This window comes from Geotrypetes seraphini, chromosome 7, assembly GCF_902459505.1.
Source record: "Geotrypetes seraphini chromosome 7, aGeoSer1.1, whole genome shotgun sequence".
Lineage (NCBI taxonomy): Eukaryota > Metazoa > Chordata > Amphibia > Gymnophiona > Dermophiidae > Geotrypetes > Geotrypetes seraphini.
In genome coordinates this window covers 122,904,211-122,920,579 of record NC_047090.1, presented here as the reverse complement: position 1 = coordinate 122,920,579, position 16,369 = coordinate 122,904,211, and the positions used below count along the sequence as shown (strand labels likewise).

Sequence of the window (16,369 nt, the reverse complement as noted above, 5' to 3'; positions counted from 1 at the left end):
TTGTTCAAATCATGTTGGTCCCAGGCTCTGGTTTCTGTTTGTCTTCTGTTAACTCGCTTGCCAAGGTCTCCTTCCCGTTTGACGTTTTCTTCTTTCGTCGTGATCACCAGCTATCTTCCATCTCTGTGTATATGAAAAATGGATGGAAGAAATTGCATTACAATTAGTACTATGGGTCTGGGGCAGAACCTGGGTGGGGTACTTGGTTGATATTTGTTAGACTTGAAGAAGTTTGTTTGAAGTTGAGAAACACTGACTTAGGAGATAGCTGATGGGAAGGGAAGGTGAGCAGTCTATAGATTGGCTCACCAAGATAACCCAGATTTCTAACCTCTGGTTTATATTCGAGTCAACCTTTTTTTTCCCCTCTTTTTGGAGGGCAAAAAGGATACCTCAGTTTATATTCGGATTGGTTTATATTTGATTATATATGGTAATATTTGACATGAATTATCTTTTGTGTTAATACAAGAAAAGTAACATTAACAGGGTGGATAGTGTCTCTTTTTTCCCCCCCTTCTGTTAGCTATATAAACCCAGTAGTATATTCATTCATGCTAATAAAGCATTTCTGTTATCAGACTAGGGAAATGCTCTGTGTGTGTGCTGTTTTTGGAGCTAGGATACTTGAGAACCTGTCATGATTTATTTGCTGAAGCAGGTATTTTTTGAGGAGACAGGCTAGTTGGTGTGGGTGTGTTTAAAGCATTAAGGGCATGCAGAAAATTGTTTGGAATTTGATTAGTTTGGTTTAGATCAGACATGGGCAACTCTTTGAGGGCCGGAATCCAATCGGGTTTCAGGATTTCCCCAATGAATATGCATTGAAAACAGTGCTTACAAATAGATCTCATGCATATTCATTGGGGAAATCCTGAAAACCCGATTGGATTCCGGCCCTCGAGGACCGGAGTTGCCCATGTCTGGGTTAGATGTTAATGTTGTGATGCTTCAACAGATTGAAGAAATCACCTGCAGTTGTCATAACTTTCTCCCCCCCCTAGGGACTCCAAACTGCAATTGAAACAGCAAGATCAGGATCAGCTTTGCTCTTTGGGTAAGTCTGATTTCTTTCTGAAAGAGCAGTGGGAAGAGTGTTTTTTATTTCCAATTTTTATCAATACATTTTCAAGAACATGAACAGAATCCAATAATAATAATTTCCAGTGCAGTAAGTGAGACATTCTAGACCAGAGGTCTCAAAGTCCCTCCTTGAGGGCCGCAATCCAGTCGGGTTTTTAGGATTTCCCCAGTGAATATGCACTGAAAGCAGTGCATGCACATAGATCTCATACATATTCATTGGGGAACTCCTGAAAACCTGACTGGATTGCAACCCTGAGGAGGGACTTTGTGACCCCTGTTCTAGACCATAGGGTTAGTTCCCCTTACTCATATGAGCTGCAAAGAAATCCATTCCAACTTTTTCATTCTGCCTCCAGAGTACTTCACAGGCTAGTTTAGCACCCTCTAGCAGTCTTCTGCCCTTTTTGCCGCTGCCGCGCATTGTGCCGATGACTTCATCGACTTATCAATGAGAACTCCCAAGTCTCTTTCCTGGGAGGTCTCTCCAAGTACCGCCCCGGACATCCTGTATTCGTGCATGAGATTTTTGTTACCAACATACATCACTTTGCACTTATCCACGTTGGGCAGACTAGATGGGCCGTGGCCCTTTCCTGCTCTCATTTTCTATGTAACCTCATTTGCCATGTTGATGCCCATTTCTCGAGCTTGATTATGTCACTTTGTATATCTTCGCAATCCCCCTGCGTCTTCACTAATCTGAATAACTTAGTATCGTCCGCAAATTTAATCACCTCACTCGTCATACCAATGTCCAGATCATTTATAAAGATGTTGAAGAGCACAGGTCCAAGCACCGAGCCCTGCAGCACTCCGCTGGTGACACTCTTCCAGTCCGAGTATTGTCCATTTACCCCCACTCTCTGTTTCCTGTGCTCCAGCCAGTATATCACCCTCAATTCCATGGCTCTCAATTTTATGAAGTCGTTCATGTGGAACCTTGTCGAACGCCTTCTGAAAATCCAGATATACAATGTCGACCGGGTCGCCCTTGTCTATTCGCCTGTTTACTCCCTCGAAGAAGTGCAGCAAGTCTGTCAGACAAGATCTGCTTTTGCTGAAACCGTGCTGGCATGTCCTCATTAAACCGTGTCCGTCAAGGTGATCAATGATGCGGTCCTTTATTATTGCCTCTACAATCTTTACCGGTACCGAGGTCTGACTCACTGGTCTGTAGTTTCCCAGATCTCCCCTCGAACTTTTTTTGAAGATTGGCGTAACATTTGCCACCTTCCAGTCCTCCGGAATCTTTCCCGATTTGATCGACAGATTGTCGATTAGCTGAAGCAGTTCAGCTATAGTCCCTATCAGTTACTTGATGACCCTCGGATGGATAGGTTTTATGTATTTTTTGAAGAGTAGAGCTTTTGTTTCTTTTTTGAAGGTTTTGTAGTTTGTGGTCGAAGACAACAGATTGGTGATTTGTCTGTCTAGTTTTGCTGCTCTGATGGCCATTAGGTTGTCATATAGTTTTCTTCGTTTGCCATTTTTGGTTGGCGGGTGTGTGAATAGTGATTGGGTTCTTCTGTGTCTGGTTGAGGTGGCTTGAATTAGTTGGTTGTTCCAGTAGGATGGGCTGTCTCCGTTAATAGCTTTTAATAATAGGCAATAGAATTTGAAGTATACTCTTGCTTGTATTGGGAGCCAGTGTGAGTCGTGGTATGCCCCTGTGATGTCATATTGTTTCAATGAGTAGATGAGTCTTAGGGCTGTATTTTGTATTGTTTGTAGTTGCTTTGTCATGGCCACTGGGCAGGGGAGGTATAATATGTTGCAGTAGTCTATTAGTCCAAGGTTAAGAGATTGTACCAAAGTTGGAATTGTTTCCTGTCGAAGAATTTTCAAATTTGCCTTAGGTTTCTCATAGTTGCAAATGATGCTTCTATTATTTTGTTGATTTGTGGCTGCATGGTACAGCCTCTGTCAATCAGTACTCCAAAAAGTTTTAGCATGAGTTAAATGGGGTATGAGATCGAGTTTATTACTAGGTTTGTTAAGGTAGGAGTTTTGCTGTTTTCTAGGAGGATGAAGTTTGTTTTGTCAGAGTTAAGTTTTAGTTTGGGTTCTGTCATTCATGTTGCTACTGTTTCGAGTGCTCTGTGTATTGTGCCTGTCATGGTGGGCTCTGGATGGTTGAAGGGGAGGAGAATGGTGATGTCATCTGCATAGCTGTATGAGGTTATGTCGTGTTTGTCTAGGCAGGAGCTGAGGGAAGCTATGCATAGGTTGAATAGTGTGGAAGACAGAGGTGATCCCTGGGGAACTCCGCAGGGGTTAGACCATGTTTCTGATTCTTTCTTTGTTTTAACCCTGTAGGTTCTGGATTATAGGAAGCCTTTAAACCCTGAGAGTACCTTGCCTGAGATTCCTATGGAGTCTAGTGTTTGTAGGAGGATGTCATGGTCTACCAGGTCGAAGGCTACAGAGAGGTTTAGTTGTATGATCAGGATTTTCTTGCCTGTACTGAGATGTTGTCTAGCTGTGTCCATGAGTGTTCCTAGTAGGGTCTCAGTACTGTAGTTGGTTCTGAAGCCAGACTGTGGGGTGGAGTAAGTTGTGGTTTTCTAGGTATGAGGTTAGGGTTTTATCTACGAGGCTTTCCATCAGCTTGACGTACAGTGGGATTGAGGCTTTGGGTCTGTAGTTGGATGGTTGGTCCGTTGTTGCTTTGGGGTCTTTTAGTATTGGAGTTATTCGCTGAGGTCTTTTGGGAAAAGTCCATCTGTGACTAAAGATTGTATCCATTGTAAGAGCAGGGAGTGGAATAGTGTACTTGAGGTTTTCAATAGGTATGGGGGGCAGTGGTTAAGATCACAGGCTGCGTGGCTGTATTTATTATATAGTTTGTTGAAGTCTGACCATTGTATGGGTGAGAAGTGGGACCAGGTTCTGTCTGCTGCAACTGATTCTTTCTCTGGGGGTGCGATTTAAGATCTCTTCTATGTGTGTGGGAATTCCATTGAATGTGGCTCTGATGTTTACGATCTTGTTTTTGAAGTATGTGGCTAAGAGGGTGGCTGAGGGAGGTGGGAGTTGCTGTTGGCTAGGTAGGGTGTGGTGTCTGTGAGATCTTTTAGTAGCTGGAATAGCTTTTTTGTGTCTTGGGATCCTTCTCATTCAGCCTGCTTGTCCGATATTGCCACTTGGATGTCTCGCTGCCATCTCAAACTGAATATGGCTAAAACTGAACTCCTTATCTTTCCCCCCAAAACCGCCTCCCCCTCTCGCCGTTCTCTATCTCTGTGAATAACACTATCCTTCTCCCTGTCTCATCGGCTCGCAACCTTGGGGTAATCTTTGACTCATAAAAACATAAGCAATGCCTCTGCTGGGTCAGACCTGAGGTCCATCGTGCCCAGCAGTCCGCTCACGCGGCAGCCCAACAGATCCAGGACCTGTGCAGTAATCCTCTATCTATACCCCTCTATCCCCTTTTCCAGCAGGAAATTGTCCAATCCTTTCTTGAACCCCCAGTACCGTACTCTGCCCTATTACGCTCTCTGGAAGCGCATTCCAGGTGTACACCACACGTTGGGTAAAGAAGAACTTCCTAGCATTCGTTTTGAATCTGTCCCCTTTCAACTTTTCCGAATGCCCTCTTGTTCTTTTATTTTTCGAAAGTTTGAAGAATCTGTCCCTCTCTACTCTTTCTGTGCCCTTCATGATCTTGTAAGTCTCTATCATATCCCCTCTAAGTCTCCTCTTCTCCAGGGAAAAGAGTCCCAGTTTTCCCAATCTCTCAGCATATGAAAAGTTTTCCAAACCTTTTATCAGACGTGTCGCTCTCCTCTGAACCCTCTCGAGTATTGCCATATCCTTCTTAAGGTACGGCGACCAATATTGGACGTAGTACTCCAGATGCGGACGCACCATCGCCCAATACAATGGCAGGATAACTTCTTTCGTTCTGGTTGTAATACCCTTCTTGATTATGCCTAGCATTCTGTTTGCCTTCTTAGCGGCTGCTGCGCACTGTGCCGTCGGCTTCATTGTCATGTCCACCATTACCCCCAAGTCCCTTTCTTGGGTACTCTCATTCAATAACATCCCTCCCATCGTATAGTTGTACCTCGGGTTTCTGTTTCCCACATGTAATACTTTACATTTCTCAATGTTGAACTTCATCTGCCATCTCATCACCCATTCCCCTAGTTTGTTCAAGTCCCTTTGCAATTCTTCGCAGTCCTCTTTAGTCCAAGCTCCACTAAATAGTTTGGTGTCGTCCGCAAATTTTATTATCTCACACTTCGTCCCTGTTTCTAGATCATTTATGAATATATTAAATAGCGGCCCGAGCACCAACCCCTGCGGGACCCCACTCGTGACCCTCCTCCAGTCCGAGTAGTAGCCCTTCACTCCTACCCTCTGTTTCCTACCCGCCAACCAGTTTCTGATCCATCTATGTACGTCTCCTTCCACCCCATGGTTCTTCAGTTTCCGGAGTAGGCGTTCATGGGGCACCTTGTCAAAGGCTTTTTGGAAATCTAGATATAAGATGTCGATGGGGTCTCCTTTGTCCATCTGATGGTTAATTCCTTCGAAGAAGTGCAATAAGTTCGTTAGGCATGATCTCCCCTTGCAGAAACCATGTTGGCTGGTTATCAGAAGTTTATTTCTTTCAAAATGTTCATCGATGTTTTCTTTTATCAGTGCTTCCGCCATTTTCCCCGGAACCGAGGTCAGACTCATTGGTCTGTAGTTTCCCGGGTCAACTTTTGATCCCTTTTTAAAGATGGGCATAACGTTGGCTATCTTCTAGTCCTCCGGGATCATGCCTGTTTTCAGGGATAGATTGCAAATTTGCTGCAGTAGTTCCGCTATCTCCTCCTTTAATTCCTTCAGAACCCTTGGATGGATTCTGTCCGGATCCGGAGATTTGTCGGTTTTTAATTTTTCTATCTGCCTGCGTACATCTTCAAGGCTCACTTCCATGGATGTTAATATTTCTTCTCACTCCTTTTCTGCTCAGATCCAACAGACCGCCAAATCCTGTTGCTTCCTCCTCTGTAACATTACCAAAATCCTCTTCTCTCTGAACACACGATCAAAACCCTTAACTACTACAACATACTTCTCTCGGGCCTCCCACGCACCTGACTCTCACCTCTTCACGTTCAAAATGCTGCTGTGCGACTCATAATCCGTGAGAGCTGCTGTTCTCACATTACCCCTCTCATCAAGTTGCGTCATTGGCTCCCCATCCATTTCCAAATACAGTTTAAACTCCTCTTGCTGACCTACAAGTTCATTCACTCTGAAGCCCCCTGATATCTCTCCTCACTCATCTCCCCCCCCCCTTGATTTCCGCTCATTGGGCAAGCCCCTCTTATCTGTGTCCTTCTCTTCCACTGCCAACTCCAGACTCCATCACTTCTTTCTTGTGGCGCCATATACCTAGAACAGGTTGCTTGAATCAATATGTCGCGTTCTGTACCTGGCAGTGTTCACATCCAAGCTAAAGGCCCACTTTTTTGAAACTTCTTTCAACTCTTAACGCCCCCCCTCACTGCTGTCAGGTACCTATACCCACTATAATCTCCCCAACCCTGCTGCTGTCAGATACCTATACCCACTATAACCTCCCAAACCCTGAAATGTCCTGTCTAAGCTCTTCTGAGCAGAGACTGTCTATTGTATGTTAAGATGTACAGCGCTGTGTACGCCTTTCAGCACTATAGAAATATTTAGTAGTAGTACTGATGATGTCATTGCTATGAAGGCAAAACATTGACATTGAATTTGGTAAGTACCTAGGCTGCTCTTCTATATACTAGTCATATACTATATTCTATATACTATATGTGGTCATAGTGGCAATTTTTATCTGGAGCCACCAGGAGCAGGAGTGAGTGAGGTTTGCTCCAGTCTGGATGACCACTAGACCACAGGGGGATCTTAAGGTAGATTTGGGGGATGGAGGGAAAGTCTGAAGAGAATCCACTCATGTTGAGGAGAAGGAGACCACCTTATAGGGGTGAAATCATGAAGGGGGAATCGGGTCTTGTTGGAAGGAAGAATTTGAATTGGGTGGGTTGGAGAGGGAGAAGGAAATTATATTCCCTTATGTAGTTCCTGGCCGATATTCTGCTGGACCCGCAAAAGTGTCTTATACAGGACTTATCTTATGCGTATCCCAACCAATATTCAGCTTTGTTCAGCAAAACATGTTCTGTCAGCCCTGGATATTCAGTGCTGTGACTGGACATGGCCTGGCATTGAATATCCAGTTTCTTTGTCGTCCCTCTAGACCAGGGGTGCCCAACGCGTCGATCGCGATCGACAGGTCGTTCGCTCAGGCGACCCCAGTCGATCGCACAGCAGGTTCCCTTCTTCCCTTCTCTTTTTTTCCCCTCCTGACTGGCCCACCTCTTAAAGAACGCTGGCTAATCAGAGTGCTGGAAGGGCGGGGTGAAGGTCGGTGGGGGACGGAGCTCAGCGCATCACAAGAAATAGAAGCGCCTGTAATGATTGAGGTAAGAGCGAGGCCTAATGCTGCCCGATATACAATTTTAAAAACCCCAAAATCGGCCTCCCAATCAGTGGCGTACCGAGGTGGGGCGGTCCTCCCCCGCCCCGGGTGCACGGCTTGGAGGGATGCACAGCTGTCCAGGTCCTCCTGCCCTTCCTTTCCACCGGTCTGCGCACGGGGCTTGCACCCGCCGCCCAAATGGTGCTGTTGGTTATCACGAGACTCGTGGGAGTTGACGGCACCATTCGAGCGTCGGCGCGGGACCAGGCAGGCGCAAGCCCCGAGCGCGGACCGGGGGAAAAGAAAGGCAGGATGACCCGGATCTGGCCGGCTGTGCACCCCTCCAAGCCGTGCACCCGGGCGGATCGGACCCCTTCTAAATCCATTGTACTTGTCTTTTATTCAGTTCCACTAATGAGCATTGTGACAGGCAGTTCTTATGGGGCAGTTCTTGGAAGTATTTCTTTGTTTTTCTGTGCCTAAGTATTCTATTAATTTAACTTCCTTATTCCTGTGGGGATCTCCAAAGGGGACGAATGGGAGACGGCCGGTGGCAGGTGGTACTTTAGCAATTCTTACAGGTTGCCATAGGCCTCAGGAGCTGTCTTCCCTCTGCCGTGGTCCTGCCCCTCCTCTAAGTCAGAGACAGGCTTGGGGCAGAGGGAAGACAGCTCCTGAGGCCTATGGCAACCTGCAAGGATCGCTAAAGTACCAGCGATCCTCTCTGCAGACTGCTCCCTGCTGGAATTAGGTAAATGGATGTGGGGAGGGTAGGCCTTCGGGGGGGGGGGAGTGCAGTCTTTCAAGGGGTAGTGCAGGCCTTCAGGGGGGGAGTCAACCTTTGAGGGGGAATGTGCAGACCTTCAGGGGGGGTCAGGCCTTCGGGGGAGGGGGGCTGTATAATAAAAAGATATTTGAACATAAATACAAAGTACACTCGGTGTGTATGTATATATATATATATATAAATAAATATATATATGTTTAGCATTTTTATTGTTGGTAGATCATTTTGACTTGGTCATTTTAAAAGTAGCTCGCAAGCCCAAAAAGTGTGGGCACCCCTGCTCTAGACCAGCAGAGAAACTGATGGGTAATAGCTCACTACGACCAGCAGGTGGAGACTGAGACATAAACTTCTGGCTGAAGTACAAGTGGGCTATGCAATTCCAAGTATAATCAGTCTGCTCTCAGTCTTCAGCAAGTGGAGGTGGTAAACCTGTGCAGTTTTTCCCTGGTTTACTGTAGGTCTGTTGGATTTTGCTTAACTTGGCCTTCTTGTCCCTGTTGTGGTGCCGGATTGAGCTTGGGGGACCCTTTCGAGGTTTGCCTGATCTCAGGGGTGCCACACTTGACTGGTTGAGTACCTCCCCCCCATTTCCCCCACCTCCCCACATTCTTATCTTTAGAGGTGCCTCAGCTGTAAGTCTTGCTACCAACTACCGGCGAGGTATATAGCTTAGAGAGCTAGTGAGGTCTGTTCAAATTAAATTAAAGTATTGAAAAAAAAAGTCCTGAGGCAGTGCTGGTCTGAAGGGAAGCCTTCAATTAAGTGTAATTGAGTTTTATTGCTAACCGGCACTTTTTCCCTATATTGGTTTCCGTAATAAACACTTTTAAGCTGAAGCACGCACGCAGTTGATGTGGCTGGCGTATGCATAAAGAGCACTGGCCGCCACAAAGGGGAATTCTCTTTGGTTTTCGGTTCCCCTTTGCACATGCACCACAAGTCGGCAGTAGACAGTGGGGAAGCCAGCTGTCTATTGTCAGGGAAATGAGGTTTCCCTTACCGCTGATAGTGCTGGGGACTCCCTTTTCGTGGCTACTGGCTTGCCTGCTTTAGAGGCTGAGTCTGTTCAAGCCTCTTTGCCACTACAGGCTTCAGGGGAGTTTTTTTCAGTGGGATTGTCACCGGTTTTGAGGGAAGCTCCGCCATCTTGTCTGCAGCCTGTCTTAGAGAGACAGGAACTGGTTTGTGCTGGGTCTCCTGCTTTGGCAGTGAGTCCTGCTTTGCCACCAGGGGTGGTGGTGTTTGCCCCAGATTTTGTTTTAGCCATGTACAAGACTTACTTGCAGGTGGCTAGGGGTCCTGTTCCTTCCCCGGGGGGTCTCTGGTTTTTCGAGGGGGCTTTTGCCTTCGTCCACCTCTGTTTGGCCCCCCTTGGCATTGGCTCCGGCCCAATCAGCCCATCTTCGTCCCAGCGGCCACGGATCTTGTGAGATGAGGATTTTTTGTTTGCAGATACGTTTCGCCTGATGAGAACTCGGACCCTTGTTGGATCCCCAAGATCCTCTCTTGGGGGGGGGGGGGGGAAACACAGATATGTGTTTTGTGGAGACACCAGCTGGCGAGGATGTGTCGGTGGAGCGCAGTTTTTAGCAGGAAGAGCTACAGGAGCTTATTCTTCAGGTTTTGTTGGTTTTGCGCTTTGAGGAAGACGCGAATGAGCCCGAACATATGGTGGACCCTCTGCTTTGGGGGATCTGTTCGGCCTCCTGTTCTTTTCTTGTGCATCAGGATACTCGGGATGTAGTGCACGCGAAATGGAAGGTGCCAGAAGCACATTTTTGGCTGTATCCCATTCCTGATGGGGATAGGGATACCTTGAAGTCTCAATTGGTTGATGTGGCAGTCTCGGCCATTGCGCATCGGTATCGGTTGAAGGTAGCTCAGCTTTGTGGTACTCTCAGGATCGTAGGTTGGAGTCTCTTCTTAAGCAAAGTTTTGACATTGCTGCCCTGGTGGTGATTTGTGGCGGTTTGGTGGTTCGGGCTGGTTTCCGGTGGTCCGAGCATGTTATTAACTGTGAATTTGATGACTGGTCCTTGGTGGATCAGGAGATGCTAAGATTGAAATGGGCGCTTCTTATCTCTTGGCATTCGGAGTGGCTGCTTGCTGTACCCTGTGGCTCTGAGGTTGGTCGGCGGATGTGGCATCTAAGGCTAAGCTTAGTAAATTTCCCTTTCGGGGCTCTTTCTTTTTTTACGAGGATTTAGATAAGTTGGTTTAGGCCTTGACTGATTTTTAAGGTGCCCTGTCTTCCTGAGGACCATTCTAGCCTACTTTTATGGGATGGCGTCGCCTGGCAGTGTTTGTGTGATTTTCGTTAATTCAGCCCTGGTTGGGAGTGACTTCTTTTCCTTCCAGGGGCTGTTTCTTTCAGCACATGTAGTCCTTTTCAGGTGCCCGCCCGGGGGGGGGGGGGGGGGGGCGGTGTCATAACTCTTCTGTAGGCCCCTCCACTGCCCGGCCTAATGATTCCTTGTGGGCCCTTCCCCTGGTGCCGGTGGGAGCCCGGTTGTTGGAGTTTTACCAGGGTTGGGTCCTGGAAATAATTTGGGATGGTTATGCTCTGGAGTTTTCCCAACCCTTGCCAGATCATTTCCTCTGTTCTTGTCAGGCAGCTTGGAAGAAGCAGGATTTTCGTCACATGCTGCAAAGATTGCTCGACCTCAAGGCGGTGGTCCCAGTGCTTCCTAGGTGGTCTTCCTTGTGACCATTTCTTCTGCAAGACGCATTTCCGAACTGCAGGCCTTGTCGTGTAGGCTTCCCTTACTGGAGTTCTCTAGGGAGCAGGTCATGCTGCGGCTGGTTCCCTCTTTTCTGTCAAAGGTGGTTTTGCATTTTCTTGTCAACCAGTCCATAGTCCTTCCGGTCTTAGGTAGTTGGGAGGGCTTTTGGAGCAGAGGTAGTTGCGCAAATTGGATGTCTGTAGGGTCTTTTATTCTTATGTTCAGTGGACCCAGGAGTTCTGCAAATCGGAACGTCTTTTTGTCCTCTTAGTGGGCCCTCATAAGGGGGACGGTGCTTCTAAGGTTACCATTGCATGATCGATCAAGAAGGCTTTTGCTTCAGCGTACCTTTTTCAAAAGAAACCTGTTCCTTAATTTCTCATAGCTCATTCCACTCAGGGTCAGGCAGGTTCTTGGGCTGAGTCTTCTCTTGTACCTCTGGTGGACATCTGTAAGCTGCGGTTTGGTATTTTCTCCATTCTTTTGTTAGATACTACCGTATGGACATTCAGGTGCGTCAGGACGAAGTGTTCAGGGAGTGTGTTCTTGTGGCGGCCCTTCGGGGGACCCACCAATGATGGTTACTGCTTTGGTACGTCCCATCAGTTTCTGTGCCAGTCTTGAGGGACGATAAAGAAGGAGAAATTAGGTTCTTACCTGCTAATTTTCTTTCTTTTTGTGCCTCCAGATCGGAACAGACCCCGCCCTGTTGTTTTTATTCGGAGTTTTGTGCGAGTATGTTTTTTTTCTGCAGTGTCTTTTTGTCTGGGTTGTTAGGGGGAGATTAAAAGAACAATGGTGTTTGGTTCGTCTGGCATAGCTGGCGAGCTGTGGGGATGTTTCTGAAGGTTCTTATTCTAGAAACATAGAAATAGACGGCAGATAAGGGCCGCGGCCCATCTAGTCTGCCCACCCCAATGACCCACCCCTACCTAACACTGTGAATAGGTCCCACGTGTCTATCCCATTTGGCCTTAAAATCAGGCACGCTGCTGGCCTCAATGACCTGAAGTGGGAGATTATTCCAGCGATCAACCACCCTTTCAGTGAAAAAGAATTTCCTGATGTCACCGTGCAGTTTCCCACCCGTGATTTTTCACAGATGCCCCCTTGTTGTCGTGGGACCCTTGAAAAAGAAGATATCTTCTTCCACCTCGATGCGGCCCATGAGATACTTGAACGTCTCCTTCTAATCAATATCCAACAGTATTTCTCTCTGTTGGTTTCTATTCTCCTGGGAATGCTGCTGTTGTTATAGTTCACAGTTCTTAGTTAGTTCTACTTGGCTATTCGCGTAGCTGATTGTATTTGGGACTGCACAGCCCACTTGTATTACAGCCAGAAGTTTATGTCTCAGTCTCCATCTGCTGGTCATGGTGAGCTATTACCCATCAGCTTCTGTGCCGGTCTGGAGGGACTAAAAGAAAGAAAATTAGCAGGGAAGAACCTAATTTCTCCTTAATTTAGCTGGTGACGATCAGCATATATTTTTTAAAAAACAAAAACCTGACTGTTACTGACTGAATATTGACCGTTGAATTCTTGTTGAGCTCAAGCTTCAAGGATTGGTAGAACTGTAAGAGGCAAATTATCTTGTACATGATGTAATTCCTACAGTAATTCTTGGAAGCACAGAACTAGCAAGTGATGTAGATGATATGCATTTACTATGACACTTTTATCTCTAGATCTGGACCTGTGTGCTTCCACGCTCTCGGGTCCCATGCCTATTTCATTTACTGTATTTGATGAGTTGCTGCCGGAAAATCACCCTAATAGGTAGGTTTGTAAACCAGAATGTTCCATCTTTTTTAAAACAAGGCTCTGCATTAATAATGTTCTAGCATAGCAGCTTCCACAGGTTGGGCAGTGTGATCATTGTTAAAAGAAAAAAATCAGGAGGCTACCTGTTACCTGCTGGAAAATTATCGATGGACTGTTTCCTACCCTTTGGGGACCCAGCGTTTCCAGAACTTGTATTACCTGCTGGTAATTTGTGGAGCCACTCCCTGAACAGGCACCTGCGGGGATGTCGGGCCGCGTCATCAAGGTCCTTCTCTTTTCCTTCAAGAGGCGTTGCGGTGCGACCGCAGGGTGTGGCCAAAGGGGCATGCCCTAAGGGGCATGCGAGGCCCCTTGGGAGCCCCTTTGGAGCCAAGTGGAGTTAAAATTGAAGAGTCTGGAATATATTGGTAAATATTGTTCCTTGCTCCTTATCAAACTATGTTGGTAATGTATTAACTTTTTTCTTTTGTTTAATATGGGAAAAAGGAAGACAAAACTTAAAAGTTCAATTCCAGTCTTAATGGGTCCGATAGACGCCACTTGTTACCGGCTAATGTTAATCCGATAATGTCTAATGCTGCGTCAACATCAGGGGCATCTCTCAGTCCCTTAGATAGAACTCCTCCACTCCCTCCGGTAACTTCTTCTGAGGTCAACCCATCGGGTCCACCTGTTGAGTCTCTAGAAGAGCCCCAGCAGGGAATAGCATCGGCTCTGATTTTTGGAGTGTTGCCTAAGGTTATCTCCTTTCAAGAGGAGACCCTTACCCTGCATGAGTCTCATGAGACTCCTCAAGAAATTTCCTTAAAAAATCTTTGGTTGATTAATGTACGAGTTGAGGGATTGTTGAAGTCAGTAGCTACTCAGAATTTAAAATTTTCTCAGGAAGTTATTCAGAAGTTAGGGAATAATGATACTAATGTAAAGATTTTAGATAAACGTCTTGTAACAACTGAATCGCAGATAACATCTTTGCAAACATTTATTGTCTCAACTGTAAAGGATTCCCATGTAATACATTCAAAATTTGAAATGTTTGAAAATTTCCTAAGAGTTAAAAACTTGCGTTTAGTTAATTTTCCAAGGACTCATTTATTAACACCTGAAATTTTATTAAGGAAATTTTTAAAGGAAATCCTTGGTTTAGCTAATGCAGATTTATTACCAATATCGACATGTTACTATATTCCACAGAAAAAGAAAATTACTACTGAAACAGGAGTGGAAGAACTTGTCCCCACAGAATTTGATCTTACCGGTTTTTTAGAAGACTCTCAAGATACTATTCTGACTAGAGCAACATTATTGGTAAAATGTCTAAATGAATCTGACAAAACACTGATTTTAAAAACATACTTTCAGAATAAAAATAAGAAGTTCTGTGGAGACAATGTTCTAGTGTTTCCGGATGTAGCCAAAGCAACTCAATTTAAAAGGAAAGCTTTTCTGGTATTAAAACCTCAAGTTTTGGCAATTGGCGCATCTTTTTACTTAAAGTTTCCTTGTAAATGTCTGATCAAATATCAGGAAAAAGATTATATTTTCTGGGATCCATTACAACTTGAGCAATTTTTTTATTAGTTCAAGAATCTCATAAAACATAAACTGATAATTACTGATTTTCTTTTGGAGTTAATTGAATGGAGAAAGCTAAAATTTCTTTGAAGAATTGTACTTGTTTGATTATTACTTGGAATTTCTTTAAATATTGATTACTTTTGTTTGTTGAAAATGGTAACCTTTCTAAATGTGGGCTAGATGGTAATGTTAATGTATTGAAGTTGATTGATATAACTTTATTTTGTTTAAAATTTCCATTCTTATACTTTGTGTATTTGTGTAATTTTGAAAATTATAATAAATAAAAAAAAGAAAAAAAATCCTAGTGAAAACTGGAAAAGCAGAATCTCAGGAGGGAAGAGAAGTGCTGTATGGAGTGTATGGTGCATGATGCCTGTTCATTCCCACACTCTTGAGTATAGAATGACAGGGAGGATAAAGTTTGTCCCTATCCCTGCAAGCTCTGCCCCATTTCTACAGACTCTGTCCTCATTTGCACAAGCCTTGAACACTTTTTTCCCCCCAAGATTACGCCCGATTAGATCGTAGGTTGCAGTGCCTCTCTTTCTCATTTGTCTTATTTTGTTTAATTTTACATTTTTTATTCAGTTTTTGTTAATTTATTTTTGTCTTTATTTTCATCCTGGTTTTTTGGAGTGTAGCTTAGTCATTTTATTTACTTATTCTTCCTGTTCGACCATTATTTATCCCAGGACAAGCAGGTAGCCTATTCTCACATATGGGTGATGTCATCCACGGAGCCCGGATGCGGACAGCCTCGCAAGCAGACTTGCTTGGAGAAACTCAGAAGTTTTGAGTCTGCTGCACCACGCATGTGCGAGTGCCTTCCCGCCCAGCACAGGGTGAGCCTCCTCGGTTCTCAGTTTTCCGCGGAGCCGAGAAGTCTGTTTTTGATGCTCTGCACTGAACTTTGTTCGCTTCGTGCCTTCTCTTCACGCGGTTTGAGTTTTATTTTCTTATCGCTGTGTTATGTTCTTTTCTTTTTAAAAAAACCAAACAGTTTCATTTTTGTTGACTGACTGGCGGGATGGGTCGCACGCCTGCAGCCGGCGGGTTTCGACCTCGCAGCGGCGATCTTCCCTTCTATGTCCCAGCCAGTCATGTGCTTCAAGAAGTGTAGCCAGTGCCAGCATGCGATTTCCCTCACGGACCCACACCGCTGGTGTCTTCATTGTCTCAGGCCGAACAATAGTCCGAGGTCATGCGTGTACTGTGCTACTCTTCAACCTCGAGCCCTGAAACGTTGTCAAATTAAAGTGGAAAAGCTATTTAGGATGGACTCTTCAGCTACACGTCGACCTCGACTTCTGACTCAGTCAAGACTTCAACGGGGTGTCCTCCTGTTTCCACAACTCAGATCTCGAGTCTCATCAGATCTTCCTCGTTTGGATCGTCTTTGGCCTTGAGTACACCTGCCTTATCTTCCCCTGAACTTCCCTCAGGTCAGATACCTAAGCAGAAGGTTCCTGCGGTGGTCCTTAAAATATCTAAGCATCAATCCTCCAAGTTGAAGCATGCTTCTACCGCCACCTCGGAGTCTTTAGCCTCAGCAAGTGTTCCAGTTTCAGACTTGGATTTACAATTGCAGGCTTTTCTACAGACCATGTTAGAGCAGCAATTTGTTCAGTTACTGAGCAAATACAATCTTGCCTCGACTCTGCTTCCTGCAGTCCAGCCTGGGCAATCAGCATTCTCACACGAGGTCGAGTCCCTGCCTGTGCCTTGAGTTGAATCTACACACTCTATGCAAGGAGTCGAGTCTTTGCAAGTGTCTGGTCTGGAATCTCTACACACTCTATGCAAGGAGTCGAGTCTTTGCAAGTGCCTCGACAGGAATCCTCCTCTAAGGAGTATTTAGAAGAAATGCATCTGCCTCAACCTCCTGCAGATTCACTCAAGCTTCCTCTTAACAGGTTTCTGTCTCAAACTTTCAAA

The 16,369-nt window shown here is 45.5% G+C and overlaps 1 protein-coding gene across 3 annotated transcripts in view; it reads left to right on the top strand.

Moving 5' to 3' along the window:
• BUB1B (BUB1 mitotic checkpoint serine/threonine kinase B) overlaps window positions 1-16,369 on the top strand; it is a 287,868-nt gene that overhangs the window by 194,419 nt on the left and 77,080 nt on the right. For all 3 annotated transcript variants that reach the window (XM_033953065.1, XM_033953063.1, XM_033953064.1), the window contains exons 12-13: window positions 1,005-1,057; window positions 12,757-12,847. In XM_033953065.1, the coding sequence (XP_033808956.1) occupies window positions 1,005-1,057; window positions 12,757-12,847 (144 nt within the window). The remainder of the gene's footprint in view (window positions 1-1,004; window positions 1,058-12,756; window positions 12,848-16,369) is intronic.